This window comes from Dysidea avara, chromosome 12 (assembly GCF_963678975.1).
Source record: "Dysidea avara chromosome 12, odDysAvar1.4, whole genome shotgun sequence".
NCBI lineage: Eukaryota > Metazoa > Porifera > Demospongiae > Dictyoceratida > Dysideidae > Dysidea > Dysidea avara.
Window position 1 is genome coordinate 1,545,312 of NC_089283.1, and position 13,200 is coordinate 1,558,511.

Genomic DNA, 13,200 nt, shown 5'->3' on the forward strand with positions numbered 1-13,200 from the left:
TTTGGGACTGGGATCAAGTGATCAGAAAAGCTATATGAATTTAAATATCCCAGTATCCATGTACATTTTAAAACATCTTTTAATCTTTTGTGGTTGAATCAAGAGTTCATACAGAACCATATTATTAACTCCTGATTGAATGGAAAGTGCTTTCTCTAAACTACTCACTTCATGTCACACACATGCATGCAAACTACACCCTTTTACATTTTCTGGGCCTCCCAGGAGTTTGTATGCTCTCTTCAATACTGAATGGCTTGGTGTCCCCTTGATGTCTTTGCTGCCCTGTGGCAGTGTTGATCTATTAGGTGATCACGTGCTGCGTACGTAGCTACTGCTTCTTGTGATGTATGTACCTTAAGGCAACACTCGCTGTTTATCTTTCACCCTGACTTCATACATGGGAGGCCTGCATACTTTGATGTTACTGTGTGATGTCCATTACAGGAATATACTGTTGGCTAGGCACCGGCCTATTATGCCCAAAATTTTACCTATTCTGCTTTTGAGCATTGCTCAATAATTAAGCCTATTATGCTCAAAATTATGCTTTCAAAATCAAGATTATGCTCTAGAACTGACTGTTTTATTAGAGTATATCAACCTTTCCTGACTGCTGTATTAGAGTAAGTGACTGCTCTATTAGAGTATCTCGATCTTATTTCTGCAAAGTGTGAATAACCAACAAAGAAATGGTTTAATAAGTTATATTACGTGTTTTTAAATATGAAATGCACTAATAATACTATTGGCAGTGAATATTTGCTTTCTTTCAGGCGAGCGTATTGCGCATTTTAATTAAATTTTCAAACATCGTCCCTATTATGCTGGCATTATGCTTGATGCTTTTGGTCACCTATTATGCTTTAAATTATGCTGGCATAATCGGCCGGTGCCTACTGTTGGCTCAGTCTGCTGCAGCTGGATGGGCTGGTGTGGCTGCTTGTAGAGGAGAAGATTAGGATGCTCACCTGTGATGAATCGAACTTGTATAGGCTGCTGGTGCTTGGTGTCTCTATCCCTCTGGTGGCTGAATCTTAGGGTTGCGGTGGTCAACAGCTGATTGCCCTGTCTTGCAGGACATTGCTGTGTGACATATCTCTTAGTGATGACGGTCTTGCTCTTTGTCATTTGCTGGAACAACTCTGTTTGTCTGTGACACTACAATTCACGTAGCTCCTTTTTCTACTCCTCTATGTTAGCTACACATAGAATCAAAGATTCCATTGCTACATAACATCCATGATATAATATTTCAAGCACGTGATAAAACAAAATGAATATTTTGGCAGTGCAAGTGGGCGGTGATGATAAAGTGTGAATTTTTCTGGCCCCTTACCAGAAAATTTTTTGTTACCATACACGTCACCCAAAGCTTTTGCCAGTGACGTAATAGCATAACTTATGTAATGTAATGTTGTGATGATGTAATCTATTAACTAGATATATACAAAAACGAAAACAACCGCGCTTCATTCATTGCTCGTTAAAGAGTTGTTGTTTGTGTTGCGTTGTGGTGTTATAGGAGAAAGAGTATGCTTCAAACGTTGCACGAAAAAAGACGACGATTGCTGTCAAATTTGCAGACAAATCCTCATCAAAGGTAAGTGAGGAATTGTGTGCCACAAGTTTAGTCTGGTCCACACAGACACACACATAACTTACACATTTCCAAATACATTTTTAAATATCATATAAATGTTAATATCGATTTGATTTAACCTTGGATTTAACAGGTATGAGATTGAGGCTAGCCTGCGTCAAGTTGATGCCGAAATTGGTCAGCTACAGCAACAACTTGGACCCTACGCTGCTTTCCATTACCAACATGGAGGTAAGGGTCTTGTTTTTTTTCTTAAATCTATTCTTTATTTTGTCCTATTAGCTATAGGCCAAACTCAACGCATTAGAACAGTTTCATCATCATTCCCAAGCCCGTATGATTCAGCCATTGGGTCAGAGACTCCATCAATGGTTGCTGAAGGAGACCTGGATGATGGCGACATAATGGACATGTTTAGTACATATGACCCTCAGCAGCAACGGGCCCAAGGTTAGTTAGCCAGCATGGCCATGTTAATGGGGTTGATAGATGTGTTGATTTTTAAAATAAACTTCAGTTAACACCAATCAGATTTATTGGATGGCATGGGGAGAGTGTATAAACAGTGGAATGGGGTGGAATTTTTTACTGATCATTTTTTTACATCCAAATAAGTACAACTCCTCCCCCTTAAATAAACAAATAAATAAGATTCCCCTCAATTGAAGTCAGCTCATTTAGCATACTTCTCACCACAACACTTGTATGACTTATGACTCAATACTTTATATTGCTTGTCTGAAACTTAAATTTATAATTGTCAGTTTCAGTTCAGTGTGCAATGTGGCACAGCCACAACGAACTTTGGCTTAAATTTCGTTTTGATATATAATTGTGTAAAAGGCTCATTTAAACGCTTACAAGGTAACACTAAGTGGATGTACTTTTACAATTCATATACATGCACGTAATCAGCTATAGCTAGCTAACTTTTGTCATCAATTTCCCTTTTGGAACAATGGTTATCAGGAGTCTTCTTGCAGGTATTCCCAATAAACTGCTATTGTGCATGTTCATAACTGACCGTACAGTACATTACATTGGTAAGCTTTGTCTATGGTGAGTGAGGTGAAGTATGCTAAAAGAGCTGACTTCAAGGGGAATCCTATTTATTTGCTTACTGAAGGAGAGGAGTTATGCTTTTTTGAATGTAAAAAATCATATTGAACTTCAAAAATTTCATTCCACCGTCCATTCCACTGTTTATACACTCCCAATGGCATGTGATGTGTTGATTGGCACTTTTCATGTCCACATTTAGCCAATGACAACCCATCTAATCAAGAAGGTAAGTTATAAGCAATTCTGGCACAACCCTTCATTATTATGGCTCCATTTGCTAGGATGGTCAGGTTTCCAGAGTCAGAGAATCCCAAGTACCCAGTTGAATCCTAGCCAACCTTTACAGCAGCTGCAAAATCCATCAGAGATCATGAAGAATGCTGTCACCAATCTGATAAACTATCAGGTAAATTTGTTTATGCTACTTTAGGCTTCCATTTGACCACAATGTAGTAATCTGATTCTGTGGAGCCAAAACAATGACTACCTTGTGATGGCCTTGAAACATGTGGGACACTAATTAAACATTAGCAAGCTAGCACCTCTCCCACTTAAATTGAAACCTCTGTCCTACAGGGTGAACTGTTAGAACTATTATTAGACACAGATCTACACCTGTGTTTGTGTTGTTGCAGGATAGCACAGAGCACACAGCTCAGATTTTGCCAGAGTTGACAAAGCTTCTTAGCAACACAGATGTCATAGTAGTCGGACAAGCTGCAATGTTGATTCACCAGCTGTCAAAGAAGGAAGCAAGCAGGCATGCCATTATTGGCAATCAAGATGTCATCACTTCAATTGTTCAAGTCATAGGGAGGACTATTGACCCTGATGTGCAGCGTAATGTTGCAGGAACATTAAATCATATCTCCGGAGACAGGTAGAATTGCTGGTCCTAGTTTTATTGGCATCTGTGTTTGCTATAAGTTTTTAGAAGTGTACAAATGCTTGTTTAGTAATAATGTGGTGTTACTTTACCATAATATGTTATATGATGAAGTTTTGTGTTAAAGTCCAAACTGTGCAACATGGACACCTTTGGAGTTAGGACTGACCTAAGTGTCCTGATTAAGATATCCTGACGGTTTTTGTACTAAGTACTGTCCATGTTAACAGTAGTAACTTGTGTCTCTTAAGAGGAAATCAATACTCATGCAATTGTACAGGAGAAACTGGTATAATATTGTTCCATGTTACTGTTCCTCTAGACAAGGCCTGATTTCAATCTACAATTCTGGAGGTATTCGTCATTTGGTGAATCTGCTGATGTCCTCAGTTGATGCGGTACTGTTTTATGCCATCACCACCCTGCACAACTTGTTATTGCATTATGAGCCTAGTAAAATGGCTGTCCGTCTTGAATGTAAGTCTGTATCTAAATGTTGTGTACACATATGTATACATATGCACACACACACACACACACACACACACACACACACACACACACACACACACACACACACACACACACACACACACACACACACACACACACACACACACACACACACACACACACACACACACACACTACACTATAGTTCTCAAGTACGTATGTACACTAAAATTGTTGATTTGTTAATGTTAAACTATAACACAACTGCACATACAAAGGTTTCATCTCCAGCAAGCTGTTGCACAATTATTATTAACTTCTAACCATGAAAGTACTAAGAATGTTACACAAATTATTTTCAGGGCTCATGAAGTATTTTAATGGCTTGGGCTTCTGGCTTGTATTGTACAGTGAAGCCTGGTAGTCAGTGAGCAGGTGGCTCTGTCTAGTAGGTTACTTTCTACACAGATGACACCTTATTCCAAATATGTGCAGAAACCTTACTTACATTGCAGCGGCCTGCCTGTAGCTAGTTGTATTAATGGATACAGGGAAAGCAATTGTCCATGTGTCTCTCCCTTATAATATGGAAGTTCAGGTGCCCACACCTTCACCTGTGAAACATGGTACAGTCTCCTGTGAGTTACTAGTCCTGAACCAGGAAGATTTGCTTACACTGACTCATAGCACCTGAGTAGTACCCAGTCATTTGAAAAAGCATTAAAGGCTTTACTTTTTCTTGTGGTATACCAGGGTTTCTATTAATATCAACTGTTGGTTAATCTTTTCTTTCCTCTTCAGCTGGCCTCGAGAGAATGGTTGGACTCCTGTCTAAAGACAATGTCAAGTTTCTCACCATCACAATTGATTGTCTTCATTTGCTGGCCCACAGACATCAAGATAGCAAGGTTTGTTGGGTTTATTGGGGGGCATCACACGATCATCAGCTCCACCTTATTTTCTGTAGCTGATCATCTTGGCATCAGGTGGTCCTGCACAGCTGGTCCGAGTGATGCGTTCCTACTCTTATGAGAAGTTGTTGCTCACTTGTAGCAGGTTACTGAAGGTGTTGTCAGTGTGTGCTAGTAACAAAGCTGAAATTGTACAGGTTAGTGTGTCTGTCCATCTGTGATTGTCCTATTGCTGTGCGAATTGATATTCTCTAATAGAACAGTCACTTTGTAGTGAAATACTCTTGTCTCCAGTGGACAAATTTACTACTGCATACTAATAATTTGGGAGTAAGCCTGATCAAAATGTTGCCCAAAGTTCTTTCATGAATTTCCCAAAACTTTCACCTATTATGCTCTTCAGTGTTCCCATTATGTTCCTAGCATTTCTATAATTTTAACCAGTGATTGCTCTATTAGAGTATTTAGGACAACTCTTAAGAATCAATACAGTATATTATTCATCAGTCATCATCACTGAATTGTTTGGTATTACAGGCTGGTGGTATGCAGGTATTGGCAATGTTCCTTAACCATAGCAATGCCCGCCTGGTGGAGAATGTACTGTGGATCTTACGTAACCTGTCTGATGCTGCCACCAAACAGGTAAAACGGGTTGTATCAGTCAACAAATTTCTATGGGGAACTTATATTTGAGGGAAGAAATACTGTAAAATTTATGGGGTTCTGTTATTAAAACCTTTTTTCTTAAAAAAATTACATGGTATACATTTCTTAGGGTAATTTGGACAGCTTACTACATATTCTAATCAACCTGTTGTCAAGCAGTGATGTCAACGTAGTATTGTGTGCAGCTGGAATCCTGTCCAATTTGACCTGTAACAATGCCAAGAACAAAGTGAGAACGTAATTACTTTTTGTTAGGGACCCGCCGATTATGCTGGCATAATAATGAGCATAATAGGTGCCTGAAAGCATTGAACATAATGCTAGAATAATAGGCAGAACACTTGTGCATTACCATAAATTATTGCTTATCAAAATACATATCACAGAAAAAGATCGATATACTCTAATAGAACAGTCAGAAAATAATAGACAGCTGACTGTTCTATTAGAGTATATCGATCTTTTCCGTGACATGGATTTTGACAAGCAGGGATTTAGAGTCTATGCTTCAGCAACTTACTGTTTTCCCATAAAGTGCAAATTTACTAGAAAAACATGAGAACTGAGGTATAAATATTGAGCATTAATTTAAGCATAATAGGCAAAATTTTGAGCAGTGCAGCATAGCATAATAGGTAAAATAATGAGCATAATCGGCAGGTCCCTACTTTTTGTCTGTCTGTATTTTGGAAGGTTGGTCATGGATCCTATCCCACCAGAGACCTACATTGATGGCCTGTGAATTGATGGGCTATAGCTGTCATAGATTAGGTGTATAGACTAGCTAAGTCATCAACATTAAAACTTAGCTACTCCCTTGAAACCATAAATTTATACCAATATAGCATACCAAACAAGTAATTAAAAGTTTACAAAAGGATTCTAATTAACTGACAGCAACTACCTATAGATGAGGGAGGTTGTACCTGCACCCTCATGAAAATGTCACATGATGGGCATGTGGCAGCTGAAGTATGTGTAGGTGCATGGCTCCAATGAGGAGGTTAAGTACTATATGAGCAGTCATGGGGATCTTGGAGCCAATTTCAGCTTGACAAGTATACCAAATGTTGCATACATACTCCCATCATATGACTTCTTATCTGGAAGCAGTATAGGTGCAGTTTTCGAAGCCTATAATAGGAACTGCCAGTTAACTAGAGTACTTTGTGAATCTCAGTTTTCATATCAGTATTATTTTAATGTTTAATAGTTGAATATTCTAAAAATTTATAGTTTCAAAGGAGTAGCTAACTTCTAATGTTGACGACTTAGCTAGTCTATACACCTAATGTATGACAGCTATAGCCCATCAATTCACAGGCCATCAATGTGGATCTCTGGTGGGATAGCTGACAAAACATTTTTGACTGCTCTATTAGAGTATTATACTACAGGTGACTGCTCTATTAGAGTGTTTCGATCATTTTAGCGGAAGAATCCAACAATGCTGCAAATAAGCATTGTGCGATAACAGCCAACCTTTATAATGGCATGATGAACTTTTTATCAGGCATTTTCCGCTGGTTGTTTCTATTTCTGTTCCCGTTTCCGCTTTCTGTTCCCGTTTTCCTAGAATTCTACTTACCCAAATCTTTCTGTTGAAACTCAAAAATTTTACTTGTTAATTAAATTGATGAGATGGTGGGGGGAAGTTTAAAATTATGACAGTCCTGATCGTTAGCTATAATACTGAGGACTAGACTCTTATTGCCATTGTGCCTAACTCTAATTGTTTTGTATGTAACCTCACTGCACAGCTGGAAATAATGGCAGTTACTGGCACTGTCCTTTCCCTGATTAGAAAGGATTGATTTGGTTTTGATCATTGTAGTAGTGTCCTTAGAGTGTCCTTGATAGCAGAGTAGTATATTCAAAATGTTTGTACTGACTTTGTGAATATTGGGTGGTGTATGAATGCGTACAGTTATCTAGCATGTTATGTTCTCTTGTTGTAGGTGATCGTGACACAGATTCACGGCACTGAGGCGCTAGTTCATGCCTTAATCAATGCTGGTGATCGTGAAGAGATCACTGACCCAGCTGTGTGTACCCTACGACACTTAACAAGCCGTCATGTACATGCAGAGATGGCACAGAATGCTGTCCGGCTATGTGGGGGCATCACTGCCCTAGCAAACATTATGAAATCACCCATAACACGGTGGCCACTCATCAAGGTTCAATTTTATTTTAAATAATTATGATGTTGTGTATGGGGTGTGTTTAGGCTGTGATTGGCTTGATAAGGAACTTGGCATTATCGTTGGAAAATCACGCTTCCCTCAGAGACAATGCTCTTATCCCAATATTAATACAACTGATGAACAAAGCATACCAGGAGTCCAGCAGTAGACATGTACAAGGTGGACCCCCTGGATATGTGGTGAGCTCTAAGGGTCACTTGATGTAGGTTCAGTTCTGAAATATCCCTTATTACTTTTAAACTAATTCGGAAACATCAAGACACCTTGGTCCTAAGTTATCACATTTCACAGGGTGTCACACTGGTAACTCAGCATTATCTTTAAAATATTTCCTTTGTAAGAATTTAAACTTCCAAAGTGAAGGTTTGATAGAAGTTTAATTAAATGGCTAACCCACTTATTTTGGTACAGTTTAGTATATGATCATCATGTATTCCTACATGTTTGTGGATTAGTTGTGACTGGTGAATCCTAATAGTTGAATAAATTTTTATGTAGTTGAAACTTGTACGATTGCTACTATAGGCAGCATATTGTTTGGGGTAGCTGAAAGTATAAAGTAGGTTTGTAAGGGTTCTGGGACACCTGGTTCTACCAATTCTGGGCATATAAGCTAGCAGCAAATAATAAATTCACACATTAGAATACTTAGTATTGATACTGAGGTGTTGGGGTTGAACTATGAGATCATGTGATGTCTATACTCTTAGCCATTACTAATTGTTTTCTTGTGTCACTGTTGTTAGGAAGGAGTTTATATGGATGAGATTATTGAAGGAACAGTTGGTTCATTACATATTCTGGCCAGGGATTATCAGAACAGACGTATCATCCGATCACATCACTGCATTCCATTAATCGTAAAGGTAAGATTTCTGTTCACGGTGTTATCATTTTTGTTGTTAATTACAATTGTTGGTACATCCTTTTTTGCTCGTTTTTGCCATGTTTTCTATTCCTGCTCCTGATCCATTATTCCATTCCCATTCCAGTTCCTGTACAGCACGGTGAACAACATCATCCGAGTGGCATTAGAATTGTTATGTGACCTATCACAAGAGAGTGGGAGCATCACTGAGATAGAACGAGAGAATGCCACTAGTCGTCTCACAGAGTTGCTGCATTCTCCTAGTGAAGGAATTGGTGAGCGTGTGCCTGTGTAACAGCATAGTGTTAAATGCTGTTACTTTCTATTAGCATATGCAGCTGGTGTGTTGTTACAACTGTCTGTAGACAGGTCGGCAGGTAATGGTCACAGATTATCAGCCAACATGCAACAATTATGTCATAATGAAGTGAGGACATGACACCTCTAATGGGTGTGTTACCATAGTGATTTCCCTAGTCTGAGTACCATTCGGAGATAATGGGAGGATTACATCATCAGAGTGTTCCTCTCATGTACCAGAGTGGAATGGTCAACCAGATGTATGACCACACCCCTAGCAACCTGTCGGCACACAGCAGTCACCCATCAACCCCTCACACAGGGGGTGGAGGGAGCATACCTAACACGCAGCAACAACAACCATTGTACATGACAGACCAACATCACATGTCCTCCTTGAATCATGTGAGCTTTATAGTGACTGCTATATTAGAGTATTTTTACGATTGTGTCATGTTCCTATATGGAACAAGGCTAAAATTAATGTAACTGCTCTATCAGAGTGTTTTGTTACATACTTAGTGTTAAGACAGTAGTGGAACCTTTTAATGTGGATGATTGAGAACCCCTACTTAATCCAGACACTTAAGTAAGGTCTTAAAGTATCCCTTGGTATGTAGAAAATTAGGTTCCTTGGACACTATTGGTTGGTCTTATTCCATTTGAATCATGTGAGCTTTCTAATGACTGCTCTATTAGAGTATCCACTGTTGTGTCATGTATGTGACTAAAATTAATGTGACTGCTCTATTAGAGAGTTAAATTCCAAAGTTGCTGTATAAGTAACTTCAATAACTCAGTAACATTTTCTGCTATACATCAGAGAGCTTAGGTAACTGTGTTCAGAAGTGGTTTGAAATTTTGCGGTACTCTACTAAAAGTACAATTGTTTTATTATTGGTTTTACAAAACAACTAGAGCTTTAGTTCAAAGAGGTTTCACTGTGAATCATGTTTGTAAAAGTGAATACTGAGTTGTCATTGTTGTCACCATGTATGCACACTAATGCCACAGCTGTATATTCTCCTTGTCTCCTATTTCAGTTTTCAGATGATTTAGATCTACTATTCAGCACAATGGATGGAATGGAGATGCAGGCAACATCATCAACTGTCAACAGCTACATGATGGAGCCCCTATCTTCCCAGCCACACCCACATCATTTGCAGCAACAGCATCATATGACTCATCTAGCCGCCATGTCAATGAACCCACAACAACAACACCACTCACAACAACCTCCGAGCTATGCACACCATTACACACAACAGCAGCAACAACAACAAGAGTATCTTCCTCCATCACCTGCAGTGATGGATACATCAAGAGGCCAGCGACAGTGGTTTGACACTGACCTATGATATGAGACCTTTGCCAACTAACACACACACACACACCTTCACATTCATCTATGTGTTGTGATACCTTTTTATATTTTTGTATTCACATGTAACAAATTCCTCGACAAATAAATAAAGCAATTCATCGTGATTTTTTTTTCTTGATCTGTTCAAGCGGCTTTTCTTGTGGTTGAGGGCGTGTGCCTTTGTTCTAATTAAAGCCTTAATTTGTTCTCGCGTTTGTTCTACCATCGGAAAAATGGATTCCTTCAGAATGAGACGTCGTTTAACTCAAGTAACATTATTTACCGCTGTGTGTACCGCTGGATGTTTACTATATTACATACTTACCTCACCCCGCAATGCTGAAGCTCTGGAGATTCGAACTAAGTACCTGCTCAAGACACAGGAACAAACACCGCGAAAGGCGTTGTTGCAGTCAGTAGAAAAACTCCCCAAACGTGTGGCGAGCAGAATAAAGTCACTTGTATTGTTCATTGGACACTCCCGCAGTGGACACAGTATAGTGGCCAGTATATTGGACAGTCATCCTCATATCGTGATGTCTCATGAGTTAGGTCTGCTGCGCAAGATGGTACACAATCCAAACTGGACCAAAAAACAGATCATGAATGCATTATGGCAGAAGGCTGTTAGTGCAGTATCTACATCAGGTGCTAGAACAGAGACTGCAGTTCAAAAAGGCTACACACTTGCAATTCCCAACCTATACCAAGGCACTTATGAATCGTACATTGATGTTATAGGAGATAAGAAGGGTTTGGAAACCGCGGCACTGCTGGCAAATAATTCCACATTCTGGAAACAAACCTTTGATAGATTAGAAACAGTTACTGGCTTGCCAGTGAAACTATTCCATGTTATCCGCAACCCATATGATAACATTGCCACTTTAGTGTTTTACAATGCAATAAAATCTCATAATACAACTACTGATGATGTGGTAGAACTGAAACAGAATGGTTATAACTACTCGTTTGACTCTTACTTGATAGATGAACAAATAGCCAAGTACTTCAAGCTATATCAAGCCTCCGAGGATGCCAAAGTAAGATTTGGAATTGACACAATTCAAATACATGGCAAGGATCTGATTGCCAATCCAAGAAGAGTCATTGAAGAAATGTGTGATTTTCTACAAGTCACGTGTTCTGATCATTTCATAAGTGTGTGCAGTAGCAAGATGTTTGCAAACGAGTCTAAAACACGTTACCAGATCCACTGGAATGACTATCACATCAAAGAAATTCAGAAAGGAATTGCACAGTTTGATAGTTTACGTAGGTATGCTGAATTCGACTCATAAAATTAACTGATACAGAAGATTGTTCATAGCACCCATTACTTTTTTAGCCATCTTGTCAACCTGGCTTGTTCTACTGTAAGGGCCAACCATGATTGCTGTCTGGACTGACCACTTGCTGGTTATTCCATAACATCTAATACTGGACAGCTGGTACTGAGGGTGGAGGTGGCAAAAAACATTCCTTATAGTAGGATTTTAAGTTAGCCATTGGTCGGGATACTCACAATCTGCAGTGAGGAGATCATGCTCGGCATTTGTACCGTCTTGTGTTGCTTCAGTAATCTGCTAGAGAACACACTGAGTAATATAAGTGATGTGTAGGAATACAATGGATAGTATTAAAAAAAAGATAATATGGTGTCCCTTCTCAGCCACAGCAGCTCTACCCATATTTGCAGCCCACAGCAATTCCACCACATTTGCAGCCAGCCAGCCGCCCATCAACAACAAGTGCTCCAACTTATGTGTAACACAAACACTTGCATTGTGTATCCTCTGTCAGGATTTCTGTTTCATGTTTTATATAATGTCGTTTATATTTCAGAGACAATCTAAGACCTGGTAAGATGAAGGGGTTTTTAGTATGTATAGACCACATGACATCATACACAAGGGTCTGGACTATGGAGATGCAATCCCAGACATTGTAGTTGACAGTTTTAATGTGATGGTTACATCAATGCATGTGCACTTTCTTAGAGTTTCTGTGATGCTCCATAAGGTGGATACATTGGCGGTAGTACACAATATGGTATATACCAGGGGCAGATCCAGAGTTTGGAAAGGGGGGGTGCACTTTGCTGAAAAATTGAAGACCAAAAAAAAGGTCAACAACAATAATGGCTGTCCTTTACCAAGTAGATATACTATAAAGTATATAAAGAGATCCTCATCCATAGCTTCATATAGTTAAGCTACACTTCCTCATGTACACTGTGACTGCTTTATTAGAGTGATTGGTGATTGACTGCTCTATTATCTCGATCATATATGCATTGTTTAAAGGGATGGGGGGGAACGTGCCCTCCCCCAGATCCGCCACTGTATACCTTCCGTCCACAGTCAAATTAAGGGTAGTTATCCCACTGGCATAGGAACCATGAAACCACTGATAATGGAATGACTTACAATGAAAACATATAAATGTAAAGTAGCTGAGAACTGGGACTGTAATAAGTAACTGGTGATGATGCGTGATGATGCAACCCTGATGTAATTGAAACCTTATAGAAACAATAAACAATTACTAGTATAAAAAACACTGATTTTGTAAATTTATGGCTGCTGCATATTGATGTGCTGATTCTTTTAATGCTGGATAAATGAAGTGCTGATTCACAGTGGAGGTCCTACCGAGATCTTGCAGGCTTACTTTGTGTAGTAATTGGCAAGAAACTGAACTCTTGGCTTTAGCAAGAAGGACAGGGAGGAAAAGGTCAACAAGACAGGTACTGCTGGTATAACATACAGCTTACTGTAAAGAGACAACTCCCATGAACTTTTGGCTTTTTGGCTTTCAGTGTAGGAGAATTTCTTTTAGTGAGAATGGACAATACAGTTGGAACAGTGAAAGG

At 39.2% G+C, this 13,200-nt stretch overlaps 1 protein-coding gene across 2 annotated transcripts; it reads left to right on the forward strand.

The window, feature by feature from the left end:
- Positions 1-1,449: 1,449 nt before the first annotated feature.
- On the forward strand, positions 1,450-10,450 carry LOC136240953 (catenin beta-1-like). 2 transcript variants are annotated; one of them, XM_066032047.1, is made up of 18 exons: positions 1,450-1,603; positions 1,737-1,834; positions 1,886-2,053; positions 2,865-2,891; positions 2,947-3,071; positions 3,301-3,545; positions 3,874-4,028; positions 4,806-4,912; positions 4,972-5,112; positions 5,453-5,560; positions 5,694-5,813; positions 7,543-7,764; positions 7,815-7,970; positions 8,538-8,657; positions 8,784-8,934; positions 8,989-9,086; positions 9,137-9,364; positions 10,003-10,450. In XM_066032047.1, exons 1-18 carry the CDS (start codon positions 1,536-1,538, stop codon positions 10,318-10,320), a joined length of 2,655 nt encoding a protein of 884 aa, XP_065888119.1. In that variant the 5' UTR covers positions 1,450-1,535; the 3' UTR covers positions 10,321-10,450. The 2 variants fall into 2 exon arrangements, with proteins under 2 accessions (XP_065888119.1, XP_065888120.1); XM_066032048.1 differs by having other exon boundaries at positions 2,956-3,071.
- Positions 10,451-13,200: the final 2,750 nt, after the last annotated feature.

Bases quoted from the DNA above. Each gene is read 5' to 3' on its own strand.
- LOC136240953 (XM_066032047.1), top strand. From the start codon at position 1,536: ATGCTTCAAACGTTGCACGAAAAAAGACGACGATTGCTGTCAAATTTG. The intron at 4,029-4,805 runs GTAAGTCTGTAT...TTTCCTCTTCAG, and splicing joins AATGGCTGTCCGTCTTGAAT to CTGGCCTCGAGAGAATGGTT. The intron at 8,935-8,988 runs GTGAGCGTGTGC...ACTTTCTATTAG, and splicing joins TTCTCCTAGTGAAGGAATTG to CATATGCAGCTGGTGTGTTG.